We start from the raw sequence: 19917 nt of genomic DNA on the forward strand, positions 1-19917 counted from the left end.
CACCCGTGTGTTCCTCACCAGGCCTTACCAGAACATCACCGAGTTCGAGGGCCAGGACGGCTGCGGCTCCAACAGCTGGAACATGGTGGACGTGGAGCTGCACCAGGACAGGGACTCGGACCCCGGCGTGCTGCTGTCCGGCCTGAAGCCGTGGACGCAGTATGCCGTGTTCGTCAAGGCCATCACGCTCATGGTGGATGACAAGCAGGTGCCCAGCGCCAAGAGCAAGGTGGTCTACATCCGCACCAGCCCCTCAGGTAAACTTTATGGCTCTGTGGGTCAAAGGTCATTTCAGGGTTCCGCATAACTTTTTTACTTTCGATACGATACCGATATCGAATATTGATCGGATATACAGTATCAGCACGAATCATAAAGTAGGGAAGGGATTCATATGGCCTCATTCCTGGGTGAATCTCGTGTGAGAGGAAGAAGGGGGTTGAATGATTCTGCAATGCAGTCTGCTAAAAATGATGGAAAGCGACACTCTACATAGTAGAGATGCGCGGTTTGTGGTCTCATCCGCGGATTGGGCGGTTGACATGACGAAAAAATAGATTTTAATTCGATTCGGGCGGGTGGCGGTTCAACCATCCGGTAATATTTGATATGCATGGTTCTGTGATTGGTATCCTTTGCCATTCAAAGAGCCATTTAAGACCCGTGTCATAAGGCGTAGAAGACAATAAGAGACGCTATTATTCTCCTGAATGATTGCCGGTAGTCACCCAGATAATAAGTTACAGGGCGTGCTATGAAGCCATTGCCTTTGTCGCCTACTACAACATGTACGATCTGCTTGTCAGTCCAGCATCATGTTGTGTGTGGCTTCCGCAGCAACACGCACACAACTGCAAGGCATGCTGGGTGACACAGAGCACACTAATGGTTGTGACATAAACAATTTTAACACTCTTAGTAATATGCGCCACGCTGTGAAGCCACACCAATTAAGAACGACAAACACATTTCGGGAGAACATCCTCACAGTAACACAACATAAACGCAACACAACAAATACCCATAATCCTTTGTATTCATGACACTTCCTGACTATTTTATACACCCCGTTAGCAGCCGTGCGTCGGTAAGGTGGGCGGGGTTGGGGGCGCGGGGGTGTAAAATATATTCGGGATGTGTCATGAATACAAAGGATTATGGGTATTTGTTGTGTTGCGTTTATGTCGTGTTACTGTGAGGATGTTCTCCCGAAATGTGTTTGTCAATCTTGTTGGGTGTGGCTTCACAGCGTGGCGCATATTAGTAAGTGTTAAAGTTGTTTATATCACAACCATCAGTGTACTCTGTATCACCCAGTATGCCTTTCAATCTTGAACGTGTAATTGCGGAAACTGCACACAACATGTTGCCGGACCAACAGTCGGTTCGTACATGTTGTTGAAGGTGTCTAAGGTAATGGCTTCACAGCACGCCCATATTGTTGTAATCAGAATGAACGCTATTGGATAGTCGCGAGAACGTTAGCGGCTCCATTTGTCATCATCACTCTGTGAAACAGGTTTAAACTGCTCTGTGAGCGGTAAAGGCGAACAACCTCTGATGTATTGTTGGCGGGCGGGTACGGTCCTGGTAAAATGTTGGTTCGGGAGGACGGCGGGTGGGTGACGACATTGGTGATGCGGATGCGGATGATATAATTGCCTATCCGCGCATCTCTACTACATAGCAACTGACGCTGGGGTCAAAGTTGGAATTGCCACAAAACACAATTTAACATATTCAACACTCTACTGCTATCTAGTGACTAAAGTGGATAGTGCACCCTCCCAATTTGTCACATTTCATGTGTCAGGTAAACCGCGATGAATGGGGTCATATAAACCCCCTTCCTACTGTACATACATACTTTGCTCACATAGAGAGCAATCGTTGCTATGGAAAAGAAAAAAAACATTAACAACCTGGAATGGACTTATGCTGTCTTTAAGCTGAGGTGGAGGGGGAATTGTTTTGGCGACACCTAGTAGCCACAATAATTAATTAATTTCAAGCTCATGTAAGTTGAATGATGCGGACACGTTTGTTACTGGATACTTTTTAATTCGCTTCGGCCTTGGGGACTTTGTATGTGTCAGTAATGTAATTATTTGGCACTTGTTTGTATCGTCAAATGTTGTCTTTTGGAGCAGTGGTTCTCAAATTAGGGTACCCATACTTCTGGGGTACTTGAAGGTATGCCAAAGGGTACGTGAGATTTTTTTTTAAATATTCTAAAAATAGCAACAATTCAAAAATCCTTTTATAAATATATTTATTGAATAATACTTCCACAAAATATGAATGTAAGTTCATAAACTGCGAAAAGAAATGCAACAATGCAATATTCAGTGTTGACAGTTAGATTTTTTTGTGGACATGTTTCATAAATATTGATGTTAAAGATTTCTTTTTTTGTGAAAAAATGTTTAAAATGAAGTTGATTAATCCAGATGGATCTCTATTGCAATCCCCAAAGAGGGCACTTTAAATTGATTAAAAAATTGTTCACATCACTGAAAAAAGGTTGAGAACCACTGTTTTAGAGTACTGTAATATTTTTCAATTCAGGACACTTATTACTAAGAATGTGCTGATCAATCGGCCACTGTGCAGTACCGGACGATTTTCGTAATGTACTATTGCAGATTGATGGCTTTTGATGCCGATCCTGAATGCTGATCCTGTCTGGCTGACAAGCCGCTAGCAGCTACTTATGCGTATCCATACACAGTGTGCAGCCGCTCCCCTAAACAATTTATAATCACCTCCATTACATCAATAATTATTTTATTTTTTTACAATTTATTTGTATCATAAGTGTCATTATGAAGTATTAGGACTAGGTTAAAGATGTTCTACACCAGAGGCAAACAAAACCAGATGCAGGCATGCTAATACCCAAGCTAACCGCTAACTAAACTCAGGGAACAAGTCCCTGTACACGGTAGGACTCTTGATGGCAGAAACCAAAGATTTAAATTAATTTTAAGTAGTTTTTGCTCTTGTTTAGTTATAGTGTACTGTTTTACTCAGACAACTGTATGTAATACAGGAGATTAAGGAAGTAGATTAAAAAATGTGTTGATATTGTTTATAGCATTCACAATACATAAAATGAAACATGTACTGTTAATACATGTGATTAGTATTGGTATCGGCCGATATCACTCATTGGCAGCATTAAACTCTTGATTGGAATATCCCTGCGCATTACGTATGTCTAGTTTGTGTGCTTTTGTGTGCTTAGTTGTTGTGTAGCTGCCAGTAGCAAAAAGCCTACCAAGTTTACTTGCCTTTTGTAAATGACTTAACAAAAATATTAGAAAAATGTGTTTGTTTGTATGTTAGTTCGTTATTCGTTTACTTTATTAATCCCTAAGGGGAAATTCAGATTTTCAGCACAATCCCATTCCATTCATGAGTAAAACAAAGGTTCAGTCTCAGACAGGGCTCCCGGGAAGCAGGTCCAGACTGAAGCCAAGGAAAAAAAACTAACTCAATAGCCATAAGCACACATAAACATTTTATATAGAATCCACGAAACTTGCAACAGAGGGGAGGACCAACCTTGTGTGTTTATTGGAGACATTTAGAGGCTGTCGTCCTTTGCACAAATAAATGTGCTGCAAAACTGCTTGTATCAGAGCTTTTATATCGAACAGTTTAGGCGCAAGCCAATACTTGTTTTTGAATCTCCTACACAGAACTGAATAGTGAAGTTGGGGTTCCACATTCCTGCATTATTTTTTGAAAGGGACTCTCTCCTCTGACCTGACTCTCGCCAAATCTTTGTAGTTCGCTGAGCTCCACACAAGGATCTGGGATCGAGGGCAATGCAAACTCTTTCAAGATAGCAAAAAAATAATCAACCAATTGGGATCGCTGGGCGGGATTTCATAGATTTGACATAGCGCCGAAGCGACTGTTAGGCAACACGCAGCGAGGAGTCGTGCGCTGACATTGATTCTGCTATTGCAACTGTTTTGTCGAATCTTATCGAATATTCATTCTGATGAACAGAGAACTTTACGCTCTGTCGTTATCCAATACGTCGGCTGTTCTGTTGTGGATTTCCCAGCGTTGCGCTCATCAGCGTCACGGGTTGATTTCAACGTGATTGGTTGAAGTAGCACGACGTTCAAGATAACGGACAAGTGGCTTATCCAATCACATACAATTTTTTATTTATTTTCTTACAAGGCCCCGCCTTCTGAAATACATCTCCCATTGAGAAGTCCTGGATCCATGTGTGGAGCTCAGCCAACTACAAGTATCTGGCGAGAGTCTGGTTACCTCTCCTCCATGTAAAAGTCATTTCCGTGTAGATCCAAATTAGCAGCCAGTTCTAGAATTATACTAAGACAAAAATATTTTAGTTTCAGTGTAAAAAAAATGACTCGATCGCAATTAATAAAATAAAGTTTTCATATTTCCCTATTGTTTAATGACTCAGCCTCATTAACAACTACTATCTTCAAATTAGCATCACAACTCTGTGGTTTTCTAACATGCGTCGACCCTTGAGACACTTTTTTCAAGCCGGTCTATGTCACAGACATCTTTCTTCGGGTCACTTTTCTGTGCGTGAGTGCCTGTTTTTGTGAGAGATGGGACGAAAAGCTCGACTTGCTTGGAGACTTGTGGTTTGGTGCCACCTACTGGTTTGCATGTGTAAATGTCTGTATCCTGAATATAAGACCAGTTTTAAATATGGGTGAATGCATCCATTTAAATCCATTCACTCGTAATTTATTATAATTTATTATATATATATATAATATGTGTCTATGTATATTACAATACTTAACTGTAAGACAAGTCTTAAATTTGGGTGAATACATGCATTTAAACCCAAAAATTCCATTTACTCGTAATTAATTGTGATTTTTTTCAAATTTATAAAATTGTATATATATATATATGTATATATATATATGATATGTATGTATATATTGCAATGCTTAACTGTATGTATAAAACTTAACTCAGGCAGAAATATTATTGTTTATTAGCAGTAATGGCGGTATAGCTCGGTTGGTAAAGCGGCCGTGCCAGCAACTTGAGGGTTGCAGGTTCAATCCCCGCCTCCGCCATTCTAGTCACTGCCGTTGTGTCCTTGGGCAAGACACTTTACCCAACTGCTCCCAGTGCCACCCACATTGGTTTAAATGTAAAAATTAGATATTGGGTTTCACTATGTAAAGTGCTTTGAGTCATTAGAGAAAAAGCACTATATAAGTATAATTCAGCCATAATAAGCCAAAAAATAAAAATCTTTCCACACGACTATGTGGAGTGTTAGATTGTGGTGCCAAGGAGGAAGCCATTAAATGTTGCCGAATGGAACAGGCCTACGATTAAATGATCCAAATTCGGACTGTTAGGCCTCGGTGGAGGTCATCGTTCTTCTGGACTCCTTCAGTTCTGAGTAGCAGGTGTTAATCAATCGGCAAACACCTGCCAGACTGGGAACCAATGTAGACTTGTGTCCGTCTCCCAGCACCCTCCATGCCTCAGGACGTGCGAGCCTACTCTAACTCCTCCACCCAGCTGGTGGTGCGCTGGATGCCCCCTCTCTCCCCCAACGGCAACCAAACCTACTACCTGGTCCGCTGGCAGCAGCAGGCCGAAGACCGAGAACTGTACCAACACAACTACTGCTCCAAAGGTACTGTACCCGCGTCACATGCTAAACACTGCTCAATATTCAATCTTGAACCAATTAACCTTGCCCTGCGCAGAGCTGAAGATCCCCGTAAGGATAGCAGCTGTCGGCGTGGGAGACCAGGAGGAAGACACCAAACCAACAAAGTTGGACACAGACGGTGCCGATAAAGGGCCCTGCTGCCCTTGCCCAATGTCAGTGGAAGACCTGGAAGCTGAGGCCGCGGATGCCTCCTACCGGAAAGTCTTTGAGAACTTCTTGCACAATTCCATCTTCACGCCAAGGTAAGCTTCTTGTTTCATTGGATGTTTGAACGGGCACCTGGTTACACTTTCCGACCCTTTTCCACTGCACGGTATCCACTTAGTCCGATTCTACTTGCTATTGCTGCATTTGCACTTTTGTCAGAACTATCATTAACACATGCAGGTACTGTCACCTCCAAAAGCTGGTACTGTCGGTTACAAAAGCAGGTACTATCGATTACAAAAGCCGGTACTATCGATTACAAAAGTAGGTACTATCAATGACAAAATAATGGAGTATCACTTACAAATGCAGGTACAATTGGTTACAAAAGCAGGTACTATCAGTTCCAAAAGCAGGTACTATCGGTTACAAAAGCAAGTACCATAGGTTACAAAAGCAAGTACTATCAGTTACAAAAGTAGGTACGATCAGTTTCAGAAGCAGGCCCCATCAGTTTCAAAAACAGGCACCATTAGCACCAAAAGCAGGTACTACCAGTTACAAAAGCGGGTACCATCAGTTTCAAAAGCAAGTACTGTCAGTTATAACAGTAAGTACTATCAGTTTCAAAAGCAGGTACTACCAGTTACAAAAGCGGGTACCATCAGTTTCAAAAGCAAGTACTGTCAGTTACAACAGTAAGTACTATCAGTTTCAAAAGCAGGCACCATCAGTCTCAAAAACAGGCAACATTAGCACCAAAAGCAGGTACTACAAGTTACAAAAGCGGGTACCATCAGTTTCAAAAGCAAGTACTGTCAGTTACAACAGTAAGTACTATCAGTTTCAAAAGCAGGCACCATCAGTCTCAAAAACAGGCAACATTAGCACCAAAAGCAGGTACTACCAGTTACAAAAGCGGGTACCATCAGTTTCAAAAGCAAGTACTGTCAGTTACAACAGTAGGTACTATCAGTTACAAAAGCAGGTACTATCGGTTACAAAAGCGGGTACCATCAGTTTCAAAAGCAAGTACTGTCAGTTATAACAGTAAGTACTATCAGTTTCAAAAGCAGGTACTACCAGTTACAAAAGCGGGTACCATCAGTTTCAAAAGCAAGTACTGTCAGTTACAACAGTAAGTACTATCAGTTTCAAAAGCAGGCACCATCAGTCTCAAAAACAGGCACCATTAGCACCAAAAGCAGGTACTACAAGTTACAAAAGCGGGTACCATCAGTTTCAAAAGCAAGTACTGTCAGTTACAACAGTAGGTACTATCAGTTACAAAAGCAGGTACTATCGGTTACAAAAGCAAGTACCATAGGTTAAAAAAGCAAGTACTATCAGTTACAAAAGTAGGTACCATCAGTTTCAAAAGCAGGCACCATCAGTCTCAAAAACAGGCACCATTAGCACCAAAAGCAGGTACTACAAGTTACAAAAGCGGGTACCATCAGTTTCAAAAGCAAGTACTGTCAGTTACAACAGTAGGTACTATCAGTTACAAAAGCAGGTACTATCGGTTACAAAAGCAAGTACCATAGGTTAAAAAAGCAAGTACTATCAGTTACAAAAGTAGGTACCATCAGTTTCAAAAACAGGCACCATCAGTCTCAAAAACAGGCACCATTAGCACCAAAAGCAGGTACTACAAGTTACAAAAGCGGGTACCATCAGTTTCAAAAGCAAGTACTGTCAGTTACAACAGTAAGTACTATCAGTTTCAAAAGCAGGCACCATCAGTCTCAAAAACAGGCACCATTAGCACCAAAAGCAGGTACTACAAGTTACAAAAGCGGGTACCATCAGTTTCAAAAGCAAGTACTGTCAGTTACAACAGTAAGTACTATCAGTTTCAAAAGCAGGCACCATCAGTCTCAAAAACAGGCACCATTAGCACCAAAAGCAGGTACTACAAGTTACAAAAGCGGGTACCATCAGTTTCAAAAGCAAGTACTGTCAGTTACAACAGTAGGTACTATCAGTTACAAAAGCAGGTACTATCGGTTACAAAAGCAAGTACCATAGGTTAAAAAAGCAAGTACTATCAGTTACAAAAGTAGGTACCATCAGTTTCAAAAGCAGGCACCATCAGTCTCAAAAACAGGCACCATTAGCACCAAAAGCAGGTACTACAAGTTACAAAAGCGGGTACCATCAGTTTCAAAAGCAAGTACTGTCAGTTACAACAGTAGGTACTATCAGTTACAAAAGCAGGTACTATCGGTTACAAAAGCAAGTACCATAGGTTAAAAAAGCAAGTACTATCAGTTACAAAAGTAGGTACCATCAGTTTCAAAAACAGGCACCATCAGTCTCAAAAACAGGCACCATTAGCACCAAAAGCAGGTACTACCAGTTACAAAAGCGGGTTCCATCAGTTTCAAAAGCAAGTACTGTCAGTTTTCAACAGTAGGTACGATCAGTTTCAAAAGCAGGCACCATCAGTTTAAAAAAAGGCACCATTAGCACCAAAAGCAGATACTACCAGTTACAAAAGCAGGTACCATCAGTTTCAAAAGCAGGCACCATCAATTTAAAAAACAGGCACCATTAGCACCAAAAGCAGGTACTACCAGTTACAAAAGCGGGTACCATCAGTTTCAAAAGCAAGTACTGTCAGTTATAACAGTAGGTACTATCAATTTCAAAAGCAGGCACCATCAGTTTAAAAAAAGGCACCATTAGCACCAAAAGCAGATACTACCAGTTACAAAAGCAGGTACCATCAGTTTCAAAAGCAGGCACCATCAATTTGAAAAACAGGCACCATTAGCACCAAAAGCAGGTACTACCAGTTACAAAAGCAGGTACTACCAGTTTCAAAAGCAGGTACTATCAGTTTCAAAATCAAGTACTATGAGTTACAAAAGCAGGTACTATGAGTTGCAAAAGCAGGTACTATGAGTTATAAGAGCAGGTACCATGAGTTACAAAAGCAGGTACTATCAGCTCCAAAAGCAAGTACACTCATTTACAAAAGCAGGTACTATCAGCTCCAAAAGCAGGTACTCTCAGTTACAAAAGCAGGTACTGTCAGGTACAAAAGCATTTACTATCAGGTACAAATGCAGGTACTACAACAAAAGCATTTACAAACAGTTACAAAAAGAGGTAACTGCTACACAGTCTCCAGTTTGCTGCAGTCCTCCATGTTCTTGCTGCTCTTGAATAAAATTGGTCTCTTCACTGTGGACAATTGGAGCTCAACTGTTTAAAATTGAATCCAGGTTCTAAAACACTTTAGAACCTTTTCCTCTGCACGGTACCTACTCAGTTCAGCTCTTATCCTGGTGGAGCATTTCTACTGCCAAAAGAAGGTATTACCAGGGACTATGACATGTACTAGTTTTGTAGTTCCTAGTTACCCGTGGTCCCAAGTGCTTCAAAACTCCATAGTCTCCAACTTGCTGCAGCTCTGCCCTCATTGTCCCTTGAGATCAGGGGTCTCAAACTCACTTTACCTGGGGGCCACTGGATGTAGAGTCTGGGTGAGGCTGGGCCGCGAGAAAAGATTTATTTAAAAAAATGTTGCATACTCCTCAGCATGTCTAGATGTATAATGACGTTTCAAATTGTATCTCTTGTGCACCGCAACTTTCTCTGTGCAAATAAGACACGTCGGAGTGCTCCTGTGCTCAACAAAGAAATATTGCATCTCCCACTTTTCCTGGAATTGTCTTTGCTCATCACTAACCTTTCCCTTCACTGCAGGCTTTGAAAAAGACACGTTTGGGGTTGTGGAATATATTTATATTTAGCCCACGCACGGAGAATAATGTTATTTCCGCAATGTGTGCCGTTCCGCTTTTCCTCCCTACAGCAACACGGCGGTGGGCGGATAATAGCCGGGAAAGTACCGGAGTAGCGACGGCAAAAAAGTGAAGGCTTCCGGAGTCATATAGAAAATATGTAGTGTTTATCGTGAGAGGCAATGCAAGTTAAACAATAAATAAAAACAAATAACGGTTTGAATTGGTCCAGGTTATCGGGGACTGTTATTACTGACGGACAGGTGTCGCGGTGTGACTGCAGCCAGGCACGATATTACGGAGATGAAAGAAGGCCGTTTTAGTAACGCTTTTAATGTGTGCCTCAAAGGAGAGAGTTGGGTCGAAGATAATACCCAGATTCTTTACCGTGTCGCCTTGTTTAATTGTTTGGTTGTCAAATGTTAGAGTTGTATTATTAAATAGAGTTCGGTGTCTAGCAGGACCGATAATCAGCATTTCCGTTTTTTTGGCGTTGAGTTGCAAAAAGTTAGCGGACATCCATTGTTTACATTATTACATTTTCATAATAAGCCTTTAAGGATTTCCCATCTTTTCTCATGTTTTTTGGCATCATTATCGTTGTCAATCATGTATCTTTCTAAAGTTAAAAAATACTGAATAAATGTTTTAAAGAAAGTAATACTAAGTGAATATCTATTTTTGGCCTTAAAAATAAACCTTTTACCAAGTACTATAATTAAATGCTTGTCAATAAACTCTCCTAAAATAACAGAAACTACATCACGCTTCATAAACAAACCAATCCTACACTGGAACAATTTAATCGATTAATTTGTTCGAAAAAAGCTTTGATTTACCGTATTTTCTGGACCGTAGGGCGCACTGGCGATTAATGGTCTATTTTTGATCTTTTGATGAACGGGTCTATTCAGGTCTATTTTAACACAAAAGGCGAACCGGATTATAAGGCGCATTAAAGGAGTCATATTATGATATTTTTCTAAATGTAAAACACTACAGCAACACGGCGGTGGGCGGATAATAGCCGGAGTAGCGACGGCAAAAAAGTGAAGGCTTCCGGAGTCATATAGAAATATATGTAGTGTTTATCGTGAGAGGCAATGCAAGTTAAACAATAAATAAAAACAAATAACGGTTTGAATTGGTCCAGGTTATCGGGGACTGTTATCACTGACGGACAGGTGTCGCGGTGTGACTGCAGCCAGGCACGTTAAAAAACCCTTGTCTCCATGGAAACGTCTCTGTCGCTTTAACTCATTTGCAGCTTTTCCACTAACGCAGGGGTACTGTAGGCCAGTGGTTCTCAAATGGGGGTACGCGTACCCCTGGGGGTACTTGAGGGTATGCCAAGAGATACGTGAGATTTTTTTTAAATATTCTAAAAATAATTCAAAAATCTTTTATAAATATATTTATTGAATAATACTTCAACAAAATATGAATGTAAGTTCATAAACTGTGAAAAGAAATGCAACAATACAATATTCAGTGTTGACAGCTAGATTTTTTGTGGACATATTCCATAAATATTGATGTTAAAGATTTATTCTTTTGTGAAGAAATGTTGGATCTCTATTACAATCCTCAAAGAGGGCACTTTAAGTTGATGATTACTTCTATGTGTAGAAATATTTATTTATAATCGAATCACTTGTTTATTTTTCAACAAGTTTTTAGTTACTTTCATATCTTTTTTTCCAAATAGTTCAAGAAAGACCACTACAAATGAGCAATATTTTGCTCTGTTATACAATTTAATAAATCAGAAACTGATGACATAGTGCTGTATTTTACTTCTTTATCTCTTTTGTTCAACCAAAAAATGCTTTTCTCTGATTAGGGGGTACTTGAATTAAAAAAATATTCACAAGGGGTACATCTAAATCACAAATGTCTCGAAAGACTGTACGAACCACTACGACTACGACATCCTCGGAAAAACCCACATAAGGGCAAGGAAAACTCACACCCAGTGGGACGCCAGTGACAATGATGATTATGAGAACCTTGGAGAGGACCTCATATGTGGGCACCCCACCCCCACCCCCCCTCTAGGGGACCGAAAGCAATGGAAGTCGAGCGGGTCTAACATGATACTGTGAAAGTTCAATCCATAGTGGATCCAACACAGCCGCGAGAGTTCAGTTCAAAGCAGATCCAAGACAGCAGCGAGAGTCCCGTCCACAGGAAACCATCCCAAGCGGAGTCGGATCAGCATCAAAGAGATGTCCCCAACCGATACACAGGCGAGCGGTCCATCCTGGGTCCCTGGACAGCGAGTACTAGTAAGGGACGGCGTGGCGCAGTGGAAGAGTGGCCGTGCGCAACCCGAGGATCCTTGGTTCAATCCCCACCTAGTACCAACCACGTCACGTCCGTTGTGTCTTGAGCAAGACACTTCACCCTTGCTCCTGATAAGTGCTGGTTAGCGCCTTGCATGGCAGCTCCCTCCATCAGTGCGTGAATGGGTAAATGTGGAAGTAGTGTCAAAGCGCTTTGAGTACCTTGAAGGTAGAAAAGCGCTATGCAAGTACAACCCATTTATTTATTTATTTATTTATCACTGAAAAAAGGTTGAGAACCACTGCTTTAGGCAACCCAGAATGTTGAAAGAGCCATTTTGGACCCAAATAACACAACGTTGCCAAGCACCATTCATATAAAACTCGCGGGCCGCACAAACATTAAACTTTCATATTATCATCATCATATCATATCATCGGACGGCGTGGCGCAGTGGAAAAGTGGCCGTGCGCTACTCGAGGGTCCCTGGTTCAAATCCCACCTAGTACCAACCTCGTCACGTCCGTTGTGTCCTGAGCAAGACACTTCACCCTTGCTCCTGATGGGTGCTGGTTGGCGCCTTGCATGGCAGCTCCCTCCATCAGTGTGTGAATGTGTGTGTGAATGGGTAAATGTGGAAGTAGTGTCAAAGCGCTTTGAGTACCTTGAAGGTAGAAAAGCGCTATACAAGTACAACCCATTTATCATTTATCATTTATTAAATAACATCTCGGCCGCGTGTCTGAGACCCCTGCTTTAGATAGTCAATAGCAATGCAAATCATTTTATCCAACGTCACACCACAAGCTATTTGTGACTGAATGGACAGCGCCTCTCCCGGTTGGAGCCAAGCAGTGCACTCCATTTTGCCTCAATCGACAATCGCCGTCAATATTTTCTCGAGCGCCACCTCACCACTAGCATATTGTGGCAACAAGTGTTACCTCAGTCCCCTTTAGAGCTTCTGGCAGTGCAAACGTACGGCTTAGTGGAGAAAAAGCTCTCTAAGGCAAACATATTTTATGTTTGTTGGTCAAAGTTCACTTGCCACAAAATGACTGGATCTGCTCAGTAATTCTATTTACAATATGCTCACTAGTTGTTACCCCCCAAGGCTGGAAGGCAGTCCAGAAAGCAATGAAAACAAGCAGATGACTCACACACACACACACACACACACTGGACGTCTTGAGTGAGCTTTCCAGCATCTCTGACATCAACATGGATCCAAGAAAGACGTCCTTTCTTGTTTTCCACTCAGCCTGTGCCTGACAATAACCAGCAACAGACCTGTGATGCGCTTTTTTTCCTCCCCGTAGATTTGTAATGACTTTTTTTCCAAAACATCTTTTGAAGTGTTTTCCACGCGTCCCTTTTTTTTTTTTTACCCAGGCCACCGGATCGTCGCCGCCGAGATCTGTTCAGCATCGCCAACGCCACCCACTCCCGCCAGCACCGGCCGCACGGCAACAGCAGCACCATTCCTCCCCTGCAGGCCGCGGTCAACAGCAGCGGCGTGGAGTCGGACCGGACGGAGCGCGAGTTCCAGTTCCTGGAGCGTTCGGTGACCGAGCGCGAGCTGCAGATTTTCGGCCTGCAGCCGTTCACCGTTTACCGCATCGACGTCCACGCCTGCAACAGCCAGGTGCAGCGCTGCAGCGCCGCCGAGTTTGTCTTTTCCAGAACCAAGCCTGCAGGTTTGTGGAACCAGCTCACATGTGTTTGTCCTCAGCCCGATGACGCTGCTGATAGTTTCTCGACTCTTTTCACCATCTGCCCAGAAAAGGCAGATGACATTCCGGGCCCGGTGACCTGGGAGGGCCACGAGGACTTTGTGTTCCTGCGCTGGCCGGAACCGTCTCACCCCAACGGCCTCACCCTCATGTACGAGATCAAGTTCAAACTGGGTTCTGAGGTGAGGACGTTTCTCCTTTAAGTGAAACCGAAAAGCCAAAGTACACTGAAACAAATTATTTTTATTTATATTTTTATTTTATTTTTATTAAATCAACATAAAAATACACAAGATACACTTTCCATTAGTGCATCAACCCCCCAAAGAAAACCCCTCCCTCCCCCATTCACACTCATCCACACCCACTCACACAAAAAATCAATCAATCAATCAATGTTTACTTATATAGCCCTAAATCACTAGTGTCTCAAAGGGCTGCACAAACCACCACGACATCCTCGGTAGGAAAACTCACACCCAGTGGGACGTCGGTGACAATGATGACTATGAGAACCTTGGAGAGGAGGAAAGCAATGGATGTCGAGCGGGTCTAACATGATACTGTGAAAGTTCAATCCATAATGGATCCAACACAGTCGCGAGAGTCCAGTCCAAATCGGATCCAACACAGCAGCGAGAGTCCCGTTCACAGCGGAGCCAGCAGGAAACCATCCCAAGCGGAAGCGGATCAGCAGCGCAGAGATGTCCCTAGCCGATACACAGGCTAGCAGTACATGGCCACCGGATCTGACCGGACCACCTCCACAAGGGAGAGTGGGACATAGAAGAAAAAGAAAAGAAACGGCAGATCAACTGGTCTAAAAAGGGAGTCTATTTAAAGGCTAGAGTATACAAATGAGTTTTAAGGTGAGACTTAAATGCTTCTACTGAGGTAGCATCTCGAACTGTTACCGGGAGGGCATTCCAGAGTACTGGAGCCCGAACGGAAAACGCTCTATAGCCCGCAGACTTTTTTTGGGCTTTGGGAATCACTAATAAGCTGGAGTCCTTTGAACGCAGATTTCTTGTCGGGACATATGGTACAATACAATCGGCAAGATAGGATGGAGCTAGACCGTGTAGTATTTTATACGTAAGTAGTAAAACCTTAAAGTCACATCTTAAGTGCACAGGAAGCCAGTGCAGGTGAGCCAGTATAGGTATATATGTATGTATATATGTATATAAAGGTATATACAGTATAGGTATATATGTATGTATATATGTATATAAAGGTATATACAGTATAGGTATATATGTATGTATATATGTATATAAAGGTATATACAGTATAGGTATATATGTATGTATATATGTATATAAAGGTATATACAGTACAGGCGTAATGTGATCAAACTTTCTTGTTCTTGTCAAAAGTCTAGCAGCCGCATTTTGTACCAACTGTAATCTTTTAATGCTAGACATGGGGAGACCCGAAAATAATACGTTACAGTAATCGAGATGAGACGTAACAAACGCATGGATAATGATCTCAGCGTCTTTAGTGGACAAAATGGAGCGAATTTTAGCGATATTAAACGGTTGTTTCTTTCTGCTACCAAAATTCTGGTTCCCACAACATATATAACGCAGTCTGCAAGGGACACAGTCCCTGAAACACACATGATTGTGTCTGTCGCCGGTCCACTAACACTATCATTAATTACTATTTTTAATATAATTGTTTTATATGATTTTACTTTCTTTTTTATCCAAGAAAATGTCTTTTTTTCCTTTTTTTTTAATCAAATTTTATTTTATTAAAAACAAAAACAAAAAAAAATACCCTTATCTTCATCAGACCAGGTTGTTAATGAAATTAGACTTGTCTAAAAGGTTTTTAAAACCAGGTCCAGTCCAGACAATGTCCAAGTCGGGCTCAGCAACACACACCCTCATCCATGTACAACAACAAAAATTAGGGAAACAACAGATTGCATATAAGTTATAAACAAAATTACATTTTCATAAAAAGCATTTGTGTATAGTCCATATTATGTCCAAGTCAGACTCAACACACACCTTCATTTTGTACACTCAAAAATAGGGAACACAACAACAGATAGCATATGTGTTGCTGTTGTTGCATATCTATAAACATTATTACATTTTCATAATAAGCCTTAAGGATTTCCCATCTTTTTTCATGTTTTTTGGCATCATTATCGTTGTCAATCATGTATCTTTCTAAAGTTAAAAAATACTGAATAAATGTTTTAAAGAAAGTAATACTAAGTGAATATCTATTTTTGGCCTTAAAAATAAACCTTTTACCAAGTACTATAATTAAATGCTTGTCAATAAACTCTCCTAAAATAACAGAAACTACATCACGCTTTATAAACAAACCAATCCTACACTGGAACAATTTAATCGATTAATTTGTTCGAAAAAAGCTTTGATTTACCGTATTTTCTGGACCGTAGGGCGCACTGGCGATTAATGGTCTATTTTTGATCTTTTGATGAACGGGTCTATTCAGGTCTATTTTAATACAAAAGGCGAACCGGATTAAAAGGCGCATTAAAGGAGTCATATTATGATATTTTTCTAAATGTAAAACACTTCCTTGTGGTCTACATAACGTGTAATGGTGGTTCTTTGGTCAAAATGTTGCACGGATTATAGGGGTGTGGGAAAAAATCGATTCGAATACGTTGTGCGATTCAGAATTGATTCTCCTTTTTTTTTTTTTTGGGGGGCGGTATAGCTCGTATGGTAGAGTGGCTGTCCCAGCAACTTGAGGGTTGCAGGTTCGATTCCCACTTCCGCCATCCTAGTCACTGCCGTTGTGTTCTTGAGCAAGACACTTTACCCACCTGCTCCCAGTGCCACCCACACTGGTTTAAATGTAACATAGATATTGGGTTTCACTATGTAAAGCGCTTTGAGATATAAATATAATTCACTTCACACTTCACTTCACTAATGATTTTTTTAAATTGTATTTATTTTTTTATTTTTATCAATCCAACTAAACAATACACAGCAATACCATAACAATGCAATCCAATTCCAAAACCAAACCTGACCCAGCAACACTCAGAACTGCAATAAACAGAGCAATTGAGAGGAGACACAAACACCACACAGAACAAACCAAAAGTAGTGAAACAAAAATGAATATTATCAACAACAATATCAATATTAGTTACAATTTCAGTATAGCAGTGATTAAAAATCCCTTTTTTACATTATCATTAGACATTTATAAAAAATAAAAAAAAGAACAATAGTGTTACAGTGGCTTACACTTGCATCACATCTCATAAGCTGGACAACACACTGTGTCCAATGTTTTCACAAAGATAAAATAAGTCATATTTTTGGTTTGTTTAATAGTTAAAACAAATTTACATTATTGCAATCTTGGCCCTGCGATGAGGTGACGACTTGTCCAGGGTGTACCCTGCCTTCCGCCCGATTGTAGCTGAGATAGGCGCCAACGCCCCCCGTGACCCCAAATGGGAATAAGCGGTAGGAAATGGATGGATGGATTATTGCAATCAGTTGATAATACATTGTTTTTTACAATTAAAAAAGCTTCTTTTTTTAAAATCTACTACTCTGCTAGCATGTCAGCAGACTGGGGTAGATCCTGCTGAAATCCTATGTATTGAATGAATACAGAATCCTTTTGAATCGGAAAAATATCGTTTTTGAATCGAGAATCGTGTTGAATCGATAAAATCGATATATTATCGAAACGCGACCCCAAGAATCAATATTGAATCGAATCGTGGGACAGCCAAAGATTTGCAGCCCTAATAGATTATGTTTTACAGATCATCTTCAAGTCGCTTCAGGATGCGCCGTTTCATGGTCGGTTTTATTTAAGTGGCTCACCTCCGACAGCGTCTTCTCCCCGTCATCTTTGTTATTGTTATAGCATGCAAAGAAGAGAGTGGAAGAAGTGTCAAAAGATGGAGCTTACTGTTTTAATGACATTCAGACTTTACTTCAATCAATAACGGGGCAGCATCTTCTCATCCATGGCTCACTAGTGCAACAACGCTAGAAATGTGTCCCGTGAAAAACCGTCCGACCGGAACTCTCTAATGACTAAAGTTCCTTGGGTGAATAATGTAAACCCACTACACTGGTAGTTTTTAGCGCTTCCATAGCGAGATATAAGTTAGAACTAGTTTATATTAGAAATGGCAACAGCAGAGGGTGAATGTCCCATAACAAGAAGATAGAGAAAAAGAATAAGCTTATGGACTACGGCATCCGCACCGACTACAGTGGCGGACTTGCGCAAATTTTTGGGACTTATGTAGATCTCAAGTACACTTCAGCACGTACCAGAAAGTTGGACAAGTTGGTTTTGCATAACATTGCGAAAAAAAATGCCAGATCATGTCTGCTAATGGGGCTTCACGGTGGAAGAGGGGTTAGTGCGTCTGCCTCACAATACGAAGTTCCTGCAGTCCTGGGTTCAAATCCAGGCTCGAGATCTTTCTGTGTGGAGTTTGCATGTTCTCCCCGTGAATGCGTGGGTTCCCTCCGGGTACTCCGGCTTCCTCCCACTTCCAAAGACATGCACCTGGGGATAGGTTGATTGGCAACACTAAATTGGCCCCAGTGTGTGAATGTGAGTGTGAATGTTGTCTGTCTATCTGTGTTGGCCCTGCGATGAGGTGGCGACTTGTCCAGGGTGTACCCCGCCTTCCGCCCGATTGTGGCTGAGATAGGCGCCAGCGCCCCCCACGACCCCAAAAGGAAATAAGCGGTAGAAAATGGATGGAAGGATGGATGTCTGCTAATGGGTGTCATTTTGCGGTCCTTATACACACACACCATAGTAATAAATAAATGGGTTGTACTTGTATAGCGCTTTTCTACCTTCAAGGTACTCAAAGCGCTTTGACACTACTTCCACATTTACCCATTCACACACACATTCACACACTGATGGAGGGAGCTGCCATGCAAGGCGCCAACCAGCACCCAACAGGAGCAAGGGTGAAGTGTCTTGCTCAGGACACAACGGACGTGACGAGGTTTGTACTAGGTGGGAATTGAACCAGGGACGCTCGGGTTGCGCACGGTCACTCTCCCCACTGCGCCACGCCGTCCCTTACTTGTATGTCTGACTACTGTAGCCGTAATGGGCCCACAATCCATCAACTGATGCGCATTTAAAGTCATACTAAAACATTTTGACAGATTTTTGAGTGCCATGTGCAATGTTCTATATTTTCAATGGAACATTTAAAGTTTTGATGTTTCTTACCGGCGTCATATTGCAGTCCACACATATCTATTTTGTGTGACTACCATTTCGCCATGTACCAAATAAAATTGCTCCATGATCGGTAAGCACAACTAATTCGATCAAGTCCACTTTATTTGTATAGCACATTTAAACAACAGAAATGTTTCTAAAGTGCTGCACAACAATATTAAAAACAATATTAAAATATTATCATTAGCTCCACCAATGACTGAATAAAAACAAAAAATAAATAAATAAATATAAAGCCAATATAAAAATAAATATTATTAAAAACGATTTTAAAGGGTAAAACCAATTAAAGCAATAAATAGAAATCAAAATTTTAAAAACACAGAGGACCACACAGCTCACATAGTGTTAAAAGCCAAAGAATAAAAGTGGGTCTTAAGACGAGACTTAAAACACGGTACTGTGGAAGCAGTTTGAACATGGGGGGGCAGAGTGTTCCAGAGCTTAGGGCCGACCACAGAGAAAGCCCTGTCTCCCCTGGTTTTAAGTCTGGTCTTGGAGCTGGCTCTGGGACCTCAGAGTGTGCGCAGAAGTGTAAATTTGGATGAGGTCCAAGATGTACTTAGGTGCCAGTCCATGTAGAGCTTTGAAAGCAAACAGCAAGTTTTTCAAATCAATTCTAAAATGAACAGGGGGCCAGTGCAAACTCTCAAGAATTGGGGTTTGCACTGGCTCCCTGTTAAAAGTCGGCAACCAGAATTGTTTCCTACATTTGGCGCACCGAGTTATAAGTCGCACTGTCGATTTTTGAGAAAATTAAAGGATTTATATAGTTCGAAAAATACGGTATGTTTCGTTGCTTTGATTAATCGTACAATGCAGTGGTTCTCAAACTCTTATCACCAAGTCCCCCCTCAGAAAACACTTGGTTCTCTAAGTACCACTATAATGACCAACATTAAAATACAGTTGCGTAGTAGGCCTAAATATTCATTAAAACTAGGCAGAGGTTTTATTTAACAACTGTATCTTTTATTTTTGTCCACTGTAAAACTACACACAGTTTGAATAGTAACACTGTGTTTCAATTTAGGAAAAT

General features: G+C 41.3%; 1 protein-coding gene across 4 annotated transcripts in view; it reads left to right on the top strand.

Moving 5' to 3' along the window:
* LOC133535973 (insulin-like growth factor 1 receptor) overlaps positions 1 to 19917 on the top strand; it is a 203526-nt gene that overhangs the window by 153649 nt on the left and 29960 nt on the right. For 3 of the 4 annotated variants that reach the window (XM_061876091.1, XM_061876107.1, XM_061876098.1), the window contains 4 exons: positions 22 to 257; positions 5501 to 5668; positions 5742 to 5949; positions 13288 to 13810. In XM_061876091.1, the coding sequence (XP_061732075.1) occupies positions 22 to 257; positions 5501 to 5668; positions 5742 to 5949; positions 13288 to 13810 (1135 nt within the window). The remainder of the gene's footprint in view (positions 1 to 21; positions 258 to 5500; positions 5669 to 5741; positions 5950 to 13287; positions 13811 to 19917) is intronic. The other variant, XM_061876116.1, reaches the window with a different exon arrangement.

Source organism: Nerophis ophidion, linkage group LG02 (genome assembly GCF_033978795.1).
Source record: "Nerophis ophidion isolate RoL-2023_Sa linkage group LG02, RoL_Noph_v1.0, whole genome shotgun sequence".
NCBI classification, from domain to species: domain Eukaryota; kingdom Metazoa; phylum Chordata; class Actinopteri; order Syngnathiformes; family Syngnathidae; genus Nerophis; species Nerophis ophidion.